The sequence below is a fragment of the Humulus lupulus genome, chromosome 5 (genome assembly GCF_963169125.1).
Source record: "Humulus lupulus chromosome 5, drHumLupu1.1, whole genome shotgun sequence".
NCBI classification, from domain to species: domain Eukaryota; kingdom Viridiplantae; phylum Streptophyta; class Magnoliopsida; order Rosales; family Cannabaceae; genus Humulus; species Humulus lupulus.
The window spans coordinates 211,106,175-211,117,716 of NC_084797.1; the positions used below are offsets into that span (position 1 = coordinate 211,106,175).

Genomic DNA, 11,542 nt, shown 5'->3' on the forward strand with positions numbered 1-11,542 from the left:
GTGTTGTTTCCATAATCATTATGGAAATGAAAAAACTTATTCTTGTCCTTCATTCCTTCTGAACGCAAGGGTGGTGGCTTTTGGTATGGTACCTCCTGGTATGTTGCCAAGTAAATCTCAGCCCTTGATGTGGCCAGGATGGTATAATTGGTGAACCTAGGTTGGTAGGGGTTGATGCTTAGCTTGTTGGTCGGCAGGTGCTGACTTAGCTTTCTTTTCTCCACCCTGCTCGACCCCTGAGGTATTCCTCTTCCTACCGTTGCCCCCACTGCCGCCCTGAGGGTTTGCACTGTTTTTATCCGCCTTGACAGTGGTCGGATGGTTTATGCCTTTTTCTTTCTTCATGATAGCATCATCTAGCTTCATGTATTTGTCGGCTCAGTCCAGGAACTCTTGCAAGGTGTTGATAGGGTTCCTGTGTATACTATCCCACAAGGGACTACGATAAATTATTCCTGCCGAGATGGTAACGAATTTCCCTTCATCTCCTACCGTGAATGCTTAGTTTGCCTCTCTCATGAATCTTTGAATGTAGTCTTTCAGGGATTCATCTTTCCCTTACTTGATGTCAGCTAACTAATTGGCATAAACTTGTTGAATCCGTCCGGGACTAAAGACCATGCAGAATTCTTTCCTAAACTGCTCCCAGGAAGTGATGGATCCAGGTTTGAATTTCCAATACCATTCCTGGGCCGAGTCAGAGAGAGTGGTAGGGAATACTCTGCACCTATAATCATGCTCCACACCAAGTAACTCCATCTGATCCTTGAACTTTCCAATATGTCGTACTAGGTCCTCCTTCCTAGTGTATGTTGGGAGTTTCGGGGTCTTTTATTTTGGTGGTGGTTGAGCAGCTTGGATATTAGCACTGAAGGGACTCCCACTTCTATGTGCCAGCTCGATATTGGAAGGTTTCTTTGTCACACCGTGGACAACCATGATGAGTGCATCTATTTGAGCATGCAGTGCTGGTGGGATCGCTGCTCCAGGTAGGATAGACGTCCCTGGTACCCCCTCCTTAAATAAAAACATAGGAATTTCATAGAAGTTCAGCCCTGTTCTGATGAACAGTAATAACCTAATCCACTTAGCTTTAAGTATTGAATCACTCGACAATTACACTGTTGAATTAAAGTATTCACTCGTTCTCACTTCCCCAGAATTTCTCCCCAAATGTTCTTTAGATCTCCAAAATTCCAGAAAAAATGATCCAAGGGAAAAGTCCAAAAGTCCCCTTTATGAAGCCTTGGGCCCTTTATTTATAGTATCCAGGGGCTGTTACATGATCAGTAATACTGGGATCGTGGTTTGATACATGATTATCAGGTAGTGGAGATACGTGTCCACCTCCCCATGATTATGAGATCGTGGGTCTTCTCATTGTTTCTCTAGATCGTGGTGGATAATGCACGATAGAAACCTATGGGAAGATGTTAAGTATCTATTGGTATGTGAGACTTTGGTGCTAGGTCCTACGACCCAAACTTGGGTGCTAGGCCTGTGACCTTCTAAGTGCTGGACCTGTTGATCTTTTGGGTGCTAGGCCTGTGACCTTTTGGGTGCTAGGCCTGTTGATCTCAGTCTGAATGAGAGTGAGTATTTCTCAGTGAAGTGTACTTGGGGGTTTGAGTCGACTACCCTATGAAGAATAGGGTGGACCGACCACCCAGGTGGTTCTTTGAGCATGTCAGGCCGACCACCCTAGGGGTTGGGGTCAGGCCGACCACCCCCAGGGATCCTTGGGCATACTGAGGCTGACCACTTCTAGGGCTCTTGGGCCTGCTTAGGCCAAGCACCCCTAGGGGTAGGGGTCAGGTTGACCACCCCTAGATGATTTAGGCTTGGTCGACTTCCCCATAGGTCTTGGACCTATCTTTTTTGTCTGTCGGTCTTTTCTCAATACTTTATCATTTTTTCCCTGATTTGTGTTGTCACGTGTCCCATTCTCATTCGCCACGTCATCCTCGTATTTTTTAGTGATAACAGTGCCAGAACTGAAAACCTTCAATGGAAGTCGGGATTCCAAGGAATTGGAAAAAAAAGTTTGGGATATGGAGCAATATTTCAGGGCTGCAAGGATCCCTGATTCTAAAAGGGTGTCAATAACCAACATGTATCTTCAGGGTGATGCCAAGTTATGGTGTAGTACCAGGATGGAAGATGATGCTAATGCGGGCCAACCCACGATAAAGACCTGGGAAGTCTTGAAAAAGGAACTGAAGGATCAGTTCCTTCCCTGCAACACTACATGGGTTGCCAGGGAATCTCTCAAGAAGCTTAAGCACATGGGGACAGTACGAGATTATGTCAAGGAATTTAGTTCCTTGTTACTGAATATCAAGAACATGTCCGAGGAGGACAAGTTGTTTAATTTTCTATCAGGATTACAACCTTGGGCACAGCTTGAATTGAGGATGCAGGAGGTGATAGATCTACCCACGTCCATCACTGCCACTAAGAAACTTGTAGATTATAAGTACACGACCCAGACTTGGTAGGGAAACGCAACCAAGAAGTCGACCGGTGGGAAAAAGAACAACAAGAGTTCGGGGTTCAAGGAAGGATGGAAGAATGAGGGAAAGAGCAAGGAGGGTTTTCCATAGAACAATAAAAAGGTTCCTCCAATGCCCCTAACAACCAGGGCAGAGGGAAAAGTGTGAGCTATTTCATTTCTCAGGGCCCTCACATGGCGCGGGAATGTCAGTTCTAGGGAAAAGTGAATGCAATGGTTGCTCAGGAAAGAGAAGTCGCAAACCAAGAAGGACCATCCCGTATGAATCCTTCGCAATTGCTAAATGCATTGACAACAGGGAAAACATCCTAGTTCAAAGGGTTACTTTACGTCAAGGCATTTTTTAATGGAAAGGAAGTGAAGGCCATGGTGGATTCTGGTGCTACGAATAACTTTGTGGCACATCGGGAGGTGGAGAGATTGGATCTTGAGATTTTTCAAAGTACAACCAAGTTGAAGGCTATGAATTCAAAGGTAAAGTCGATACAGGGAGCAGCTACCATCAAACTAAAGGCTGGCACATGGGAGTCAGAGTGCAACCTTATGGTGGTGCCTCTTGATGATTTTGATTTGATTCTTGGAATAGAGTTTCTAAGTGCGGCAAAGGCCATGCTGGCACCACATCTCAGAGGCATGATGATATGTGATGAGGGAAGTCCATGTTTTTTTGAAGAAATTTCTGTAAACCAAAGTAAAGTGAAGGGCGTCGAACTGCAGTTGGCTAAGCAGTTCAAATATGGAATGAAGAGGGGAAACGAAGCTTATGTCACGGCATTGATCGAGATCAAACCTGACCAGGCTGTAGAAGTACCTGATTATTTGGCAGAGGTGTTAGGGGAGTTTGCTCACATGATGCCACCAGAGTTTCCCAAAGAGTTGCCGCCTAGGAGGGCGATTGACCACAAGATTGAGTTAGAACCAGAGCCTAGGCCATCGGCCAAGGCCCCTTACAGGATGGGTCCTGCAAAATTGGCTAACTTACCGAGGCAGTTAGACGAGTTGCTTGATGCTGGGTTAATACAACCATCTAAGGCTCCTTATGGTGCCCCAGTTCTGTTTTAGAAGAATCAAGACAAATCGATGATAATGTGTGTGTACTACAAGGCATTAAACAAGGTAACAGTGAAGAACAAATTCCAAGTACCAAATGTTGCGAATTTGTTTGACCAGTTGTCCAAAGCCACGTACTTTACCAAGCTAGACCTCAGGTCGAGGTACTGGCAAGTAAAGATCGCACCAGGGGATGAGTTAAAGACTACATGTGTGACAAGGTATGATTCATATGAGCTTTTAGTAATGCCTTTTGGCTTGAAAAATGCCCATGCAATGTTTTGCAATTTGATGAATGATGTTCTATACGAGTTTTTGGATCGTTTTGTGGTTGTTGATTTGGATGACATTGTTATCCATAGTAACACTTTGGTTGAACATGTGAGACATCTGAGGCAGGTGTTCTCAAAGCAAAGATAATTTAAGCTGTATGTAAAGAAGGAAAAAAGTGAGTTTTTTTTTAAAAGTGATAGGCAATGATACTTGTCCAAGGAATGCACAGAAGATTTTGAGAAATTGAAAGTAGCAGTGTCTTTGGAGCCTATCCTAAGGCTTCTTGATTTTGAGTTATCGTTTGAGGTGCACACTGATGCCTCTGACAGGGCTTTGGGCAGAGTACTAGTGCATGAGGGGCACCTGATCACATTTGAAAGCTGCAAGCTTAGAGATGCGGAGCAAAGGTATTCTACGCATGAGAAGGAGATGGCAGCAGTTGTTCATTGCCTGGATGTCTAGAGACATTATTTTCTAGGGATGAGATTCACTGTGGTTACAGAAAATGTGGCCAACACCAATTTCAAGTCTCAAAAGAAGCTGACCCCAAAGCAGGCACGTTGGCAAGAGTATTTAGCCAAATTCGACTTTGTCTGGGTGCATAGACTGAGGAGGAAAAACCAAGTCATCGATGATCTTAGTTGAAAAGAAGTGGAAGCTTACATTGCAGCTTTGTCTCAGGTTGAGACAACCTTTCTTAGCCGGATGAGGGAGCAGTCCTTGCTCGATTCTGATTATGCCAAACTAAAAGCGTATGTCACTGAATGGGTGGTGCGTAGATATTGGTTGGTGCGCAGATATTGGCTAGAGGATTACTTGCTACATTCCAAAGGTAGTAGGTTGTTTGTTCCGAAGAGTGGGAGTTTAAGAATCGAGTTGTTGCAAGAAACGCATGATCCACAATGGGCGGGACATCCAGGTGTGGGAAGAATGATGACTTTGTTGTCTAGGTCTTACAATTGGCCTAGGATATGTCTGAACGTGTCTTTTCTATCAGCAAGACAAAACTGAAAGAAAGAGGGAGGCAAGCTTGCTACAACCTCTGCCTATTCCGGAATATCCATGTGGGAAAGCATTAATATGGATTTTATTGTCGATTTTCGAAATATAGATGGAATGAGATCGATTCTAGTTGTTGTCGATCATTTTTTGAAGTATGGGGTGTTTATTCCATCCCCACACGCATGTCCAGTAGAGGTGGCTGCTGGGTTGATAATCAAACATGTGGAAAAGTATTTCGGTATTCCTACTGATATCATCAGTGAAAGGGATTCTCAGTTTATAGGACATTTTTGGACTACTTTGTTCAATAGGCTGGGTTTAAATTTGAATTTTTCTACTGCCAATCACCCACAAATAGATGGTCAGATCGAGCGGATGAATCAATTATTGGAGGAGTATTTGAGGCACTACGTAACTGCGAGTCAAAGGGATTGGGTGGAGTTTCTCGATACAGCATAGTATTGCTACAATGTTCACCAGTCCTCACCCACAAGGGTGAGTCCTGTAGAGCTGGTGTTTGGAAGAAAACCACTAATGTCGCATGAGGTGGCAAAACAGAAGTCCCAAGGGTCCTGTCCAGTGGCTTATCGGGTTGTCAGGGATAGAACTGAGATGCTGGAACAAGAAAGGGACAGCCTCGCTAAGGCTTTGAAAAGGATGAAGAAGTACGTTGACAAGCACAGGCGGGATTTAGATTTTATTGTTGGGAATAAAGTGATGTCAAAGCTTACACCCCATATATGGAAAAAGGTGACAGACAAATGTTACCACAAGGGGTTGGTACAGAAGTACGACAGGCCCTTCGAAATTGTAAAGAAAATTGGAGCGGTGGCATATAGACTAAAGTTGTTCGAGAGATTCAAGGTACACCCGACATTTCATGTGAGCTTCTAAAAGAAATTTCATGAAGATGCTTCAGGTTCAAGACAACAGGAAGTACGAGCTCCTCCAACAGTTAGGAAGCAATTTTAGAAGGAGGTCGAGAGGGTGCTCGATCACAGGGTACTTGGTGATAGTAAGAAGAATCAGAGAACAAAATATTTGATTCAATGGAAAGGTGAGGAGGTAGTAGACACTACTTGGGAGAAGGTTGTGTCCTTATGGCAATTTGAGGACCGGGTTAATGCCTATCTTCAAAGCATCTAGACGAGGACGTCGAGTTCTTCTGGTGGGGGAGGTCTGTTAGCCCCTCAACAAGCTGTGCGCACATAGGAGCGTGCAGATGGGGGTGAGCGCATTAGGATGGCATGCGTTCGACAGGTTGCGCATATACACGCATGGGCGCAGGTCTTGGTGAACAGAAACATCACAGAACAAACAGAGAATCCTTGAGCGGAGTATGGTCGACAATGATCCTAGAGGGGTCTAGGATGTGAGGTTAAAAGGGCTTGAACATTCTTGTTCGGGAAAGTTTCAAAAAATGGAAATATGTCTCCCAACATATATGTTCTTGCCAGGGGTTAAATCTCCAGAATGCTCCTTAGGGGGGTGACCTTTGTGCCCCAGGGGAGGTCTTCGTCCATGGCCTAGGGATGGTGTCAAGGCTATGTTGAGGTATGGCTAAGCTTATTCAAATGTGGGAATCAAGTACTATGGGGTTGGCGCCAAGCTTAAAAGTGTACGCGCGCACGGTTGCTAGTTGGCGCGCGACAATGCATACACGTGGTGGCTGATGAGTGTGCCTCATGAACTGATGTGACCAAGCGATTACTTGACGGTTACTAGGAATTATGAGAAGGATCCACGTGGTGTGCCTAGATCCTTGGAAGGATGAATCTAATGGTCCTTGACCCAGATGCTTGGCTGAGCAACATGTGTCTGTCTAGGGGGCATGTGGCTTGCCTGAGGGACATGTTGCAAGCTGGTTAGACTAGCTAACACCTAGACGGTTGGGGTTGTCAACTGATGCCTCTGTTGGCATGTTATTTATGTAGCCTAGGCGCCTGAGACATCGAGAGAATGTGATGTCTGGTGCATAAACACTTGTACCTTTGTATTTGAGTAATATACAAAGTTGGGAGAGGGCTCTCATAAACTGTGTGTGCCTTTTACTTTTGTTGTGTGTTTGTGTTCACTTGATAATTGACTGTGTGTGGTGTTTACTCGGTGTTGTTGTTTGTGTGTGCGTTAGAGTGTGTTGTTGGCTGACTAAGTCTCGTGACTTAGGCCATCACAGGCAAAAAAAAATCGTAGTGTGGATTTGACCCTGTGACACATATCCTAAAGAATGTGTCTAACCCATACCCCTTATACCCGAAACTCATTTAATCTGTAATACCCATACCCAAACCCAAGACTCGTAGCACCCATTCAAATAGGGGACATAAACCCATTTCAATTTTTTTAGATTTCGGGTAAAACCCAATACTTGAATGCCCACAATATATATATTTTTTTACAAAAAAAAAAACTTAAAAACTAATTCAAAATCCAAAAACCTATAACTAAGTTGTCGGCTCACCCTATACCTCTCTCCCCCCTCTGCCCACTCTAAGTTTCCATCCTCTCTCTCTCCTCCTGCCTTTATCTCTATGTTTCACTCTAAATCTCTAAAGCATAGTCTAGATTGTCACGACCCTCCTGATCCCTCACTCTTATGGCCTCATAACCACCACATTTTATTACCTTTATGGCCACCGTCATCCTTGTGCGCGTACTCTTTAGCCACCGTCATCCTTGTGTGCGTACTCTTTCTCTTTCTTTCTTTCTAATGTTTTGGTCAACCTAGCTCACCATGTATTCTCTTCATCCATAGGACACGCCCCTCCCTCTTGACCCTACGCATGGCACCTGAAGGATTTAAAATCTACCATAACTTCAAGGATGGAATGAGTTCAAGTCTTATAAGGTTTATCTTTTATATATATATATGTGTGTATGTTTTGGGTGTTTGATTTATATTATGAGTGATATTGATTTTTGAACTTGGAAATGTTTGGTTTGTAGTGTATTGTAATAGTGATATTTGCACATTGTGATATTGATATTCTCTTAACTGTGATATTTTTATAAAAGTCATTTTATTTTTTGAAGGCCTAATACGACCTCGTAAACCCACTCGAAAACTCAAAATCCAAATACTTTCAAATGGATATTGTGTTGGGGGAGAGTGAACTTACACCACATATCTAGATAAATTCGGAATGAAACTTACAATATAGAAATCCAGAAAATTCTTAAAGAAAGCAAGTGCAAATCGTTGATCGAAATCCAATCTATGATGAAAAGAATAACACCACTTGTAGAGTTAATGTTGGGAGAGAAACACCATAAGGCTCATATCACTGTCCAAATTCTCTATTTCTTAGCTCACCATTAATGCTTGAGGCTTTTTCTAAGAAGAAATGAAATTGAGATTGGACAAGCCTTTGAAATTCTCAAGACAACCACTTTCTCTATGAATTTCTTGGAGAAAACTTGGGAGTTAATTGATAGCTAATTTGGATGCAAATTTGCAAATCCAAAAACATAAAAATTGTTGGTCCCACAAAAATATATGATTAGTTGAATGTATTCAAAAATAAAATCCAAATCCAAACTCAAATTTTAAGCCAAATATTGACAATGTCTTTTTAACATTTTTTGTGAATACGAATTTATACATCCAATATCCCAAAATTAGCAACATGTACTCCGCCTCCTCATCTTTACTTCTCTTCCTTATGGTTTTATGTTCCAACAACCTTAAATATTTTTATTTTTGAAAAAAAAATCTGATTGTATATATTATATAAGTTTTAAATACTAAATTTTAGCTACATATTTATGCAAAATAGTTATATACCGTGGATAATATCTTGATGTTTAGATTATAGTTTGATATTTATGCTTAATGTTTTAGTTTTTAGCTTTCAGATATATCATCTTTTTTTTCACATAAAATATATTCCCCATTAATAATAAAATTTAATTAATTGAAGAAAATATTACGATTTCGCTATACAACTATATATATTTGCTAAAATAAACAATTATAAAGTCAAAAAAGAAAATTCATATAAAAGAAACGTATAATTTAATTCTAATTTAGAAGATATTTTTTTGACAAACTAATTTACAAGATATTTATTAAAAATAAAATTAACAAAATAATTTATCGAATAAATATTACAAGAAAAAAGTTAATTTAAACAAATAATAAAAATTATTATTATTATTATTACACCCAAATTTTGATGATGAATAAATGAGTCTCGAAATATAGGCTCGTAAAGCGTAAGGTCGAAAATAACAAACAGTGGCCGAACACTTGTATAAATATGCATGATTCCTGACCTATTCTTGTTGGCGATCGAGCACAAGTTTAAAAGGCAAGGATCAAGCTCGAAAGAAATAATCTTCTCCGACACATATGGGTGTTATTCAAGCCTTATTTGTAAGCTCGAATATATTAGTCTCCGAATATTGAGTTCGATGAAACCACTAGCTGAAGAGGAGGCTGACCGGAATAACGAGTTCGAAGTATTAGTCGATCTAGAAAGCGCGCTAACCTTGCATTCGAGGTCAGCAACGCGTTTTGCACACAACAGCTATCAGGAGATCCCTATTCCTTAGGGATTTGTTATTATCTAGTATTAAATCCCAATTTTCATGGGATATTATGTATTTATTTCAGATTTGAATAATTGGTTGTAACTTCCCTAAAGGAAGATATTCTCCCAACCAAGCTTATAAATAGCCTGGAAATTTTCATTTGTATTCACGCACAAATTGGCACTGAGAATACTCTGTCGAATTTCTCTAAGAAAGCTTTGAGAAAGTATTACGAATCAATAATATTGACTCGTGGACTAGGCAGATTTTACCTATTGAACCACGTGAAAATTCTACTGTTCTTTTCTTCTTTTTTGAAATATTGTTTAATGCTCTTCAAATTTAAGTTGACGAAAAACAACATCAATAGTTTGGTGCTTTCGTTGAGAGCATTAAGCAAATCTTTGTATTGTTTAATCAGAAACGTCCTGCATTGCCAATGGCTGCCACGAACAACCCAGGAGCTGGTGGGCGACCATTGCCCTAAATACCTGAGGAGCAAACTCCTCAAACTTAGAATTATCCCCGGAGGCTTGGGAAACAACCAATGAAAGATCACGACACAGACGAGGGGAGTGCATTATCTAGCTCCAGGGGGTCGCCAATTGTGTCAGCAGTTGGCAGAAGCCATACAACACAATGAATAATTGTCTAGGTAGGTCGACGAGGTCTAGGTGCCACCCCGGAGGCCTAGAGGGTGCCCCCGCGGGAGCACGACCGCCAAGAGTGCCGAACAAGGGGCCCAGCAGACCCAGCCAAGGCCCAGGGAAAACCCTGGGAACGATCTCCCAGGGAGGAATACTCAAGAGAATACTGCTAGAAATCCAACGACAGAGGTAACTATAGGAACATGGAATAACCGAGCTCCCGCAGCTGCTCGGAGCACTAACCCTGAATCTGTCAAAAATAACCTGGAACCATTCTGGGCCAATTCTGGACCTTCTAGGCCCAACAATGGAAGGCCACCACCATCGCTATAAGGCATCTACCATCTCCCATAAGCACTCCTCACCACTCCAAGAGGCACCCTAGCCAGCTCCTAATAGGAACCAGGCAAGGGAGAAGCACCACAAAGACCATCTCGAAGTGGCAGCCGAGACGGGAACCATCAAATTTGACCCGAACATGGGGGCGACCGAGAGGCAACCTGAGGACATAGGGTCACCAAACTAGCAGGAAGCCACATGTCGAGATCACAAACAACTAGAGCAAGAGGGCCGGTGTAAGAGCCACCTCGTAACCATCGAGCCCTTCAACCAGAACGAAATGTTAGTTTTATGAGTGGGAGCTTAGACCTCACTAGGTCTGTAAGTGAATATAATACCGAACCCAGGAATACTGGGAATTATGACAATAATCCTGATCTTTGAGATCATCTGAACTTGAATCGGGGGCAAGCCAATCCCCTGAACCCCAATTTACGTGAACATCTAAACAACCAAAAAGAACCTATGCAGCCAGTACATGGGAACCACTATAACCCTATACCGGGACAAGGAGTTGGAGTTTTTATAAAAAATAACTAGATACCCCAAGCACAAGCTCAACCTCCAGTGGACTTGGTCCAGGAGAGAATTAATCAGGTGGAAAGAGCATTAGGCTCTTTATGGATGAAAAGAACAAGGAAAATCCCGACGACTCCGATGAGGAGCTTGAGCCTTTCGCTCCACATATTCAAACACACCATTCACGTACAGGTTCAAGATACCCCATGTAGCTCCTTTTGATGGGAACTTAGACCTGTACAACCATCTGAGCACATTTAACACCATCATGCGAACCAACAACATTGGCTACGAGCTCAGATGCATGTTATTTCCAACTACTTTAATAGGACCATCGAAAAACTGGTTCGATAAATTCATAAGGCATTCAATCTTGTCTTGGGATCAATTGGCAAAGGAATTTAAAAAATAATTCAAAGCCATAGTAGGCATTAGGCCCGAGGCCTCGACCTTGACCAATGTCAGACAACAGCCGTGGGAGTCATTAAAAAGCTACCTACCGAAGTTTAACATAGAGGTGGTGTGAGCCTGTAATGTTGATGATAGTGGTAATCTTATGGTCCTTTGAGCTGGAATATTGACAGGAAGACCTCTTTGGGATGATATGCAGAGAAAATCGATAAGAACAATAATCAAGTTCAACAAAAGGGCTCATAGATTCGTCAAT

The 11,542-nt window shown here is 42.1% G+C and overlaps 1 protein-coding gene across 1 annotated transcript; it reads left to right on the plus strand.

Annotated features, from left to right (window-relative positions):
- The first annotated feature begins 2,051 nt into the window (after positions 1-2,051).
- Positions 2,052-3,574, plus strand: LOC133779926 (uncharacterized). Its single transcript, XM_062219822.1, has 2 exons — positions 2,052-2,423; positions 2,825-3,574. The coding sequence occupies exons 1-2, from the start codon at positions 2,052-2,054 to the stop codon at positions 3,572-3,574; spliced, it is 1,122 nt and encodes a 373-aa protein (XP_062075806.1).
- The last annotated feature ends 7,968 nt before the right edge of the window (positions 3,575-11,542 follow it).

What these genes read in the sequence shown, in the direction of transcription:
- LOC133779926 (XM_062219822.1), top strand. Translation starts at nt 2,052, where the DNA reads ATGGAGCAATATTTCAGGGCTGCAAGGATCCCTGATTCTAAAAGGGTG. An exon ending in TTGAATTGAGGATGCAGGAG is followed by an intron (nt 2,424 to 2,824) that starts GTGATAGATCTA and finishes AAAACATCCTAG; the next exon opens with TTCAAAGGGTTACTTTACGT.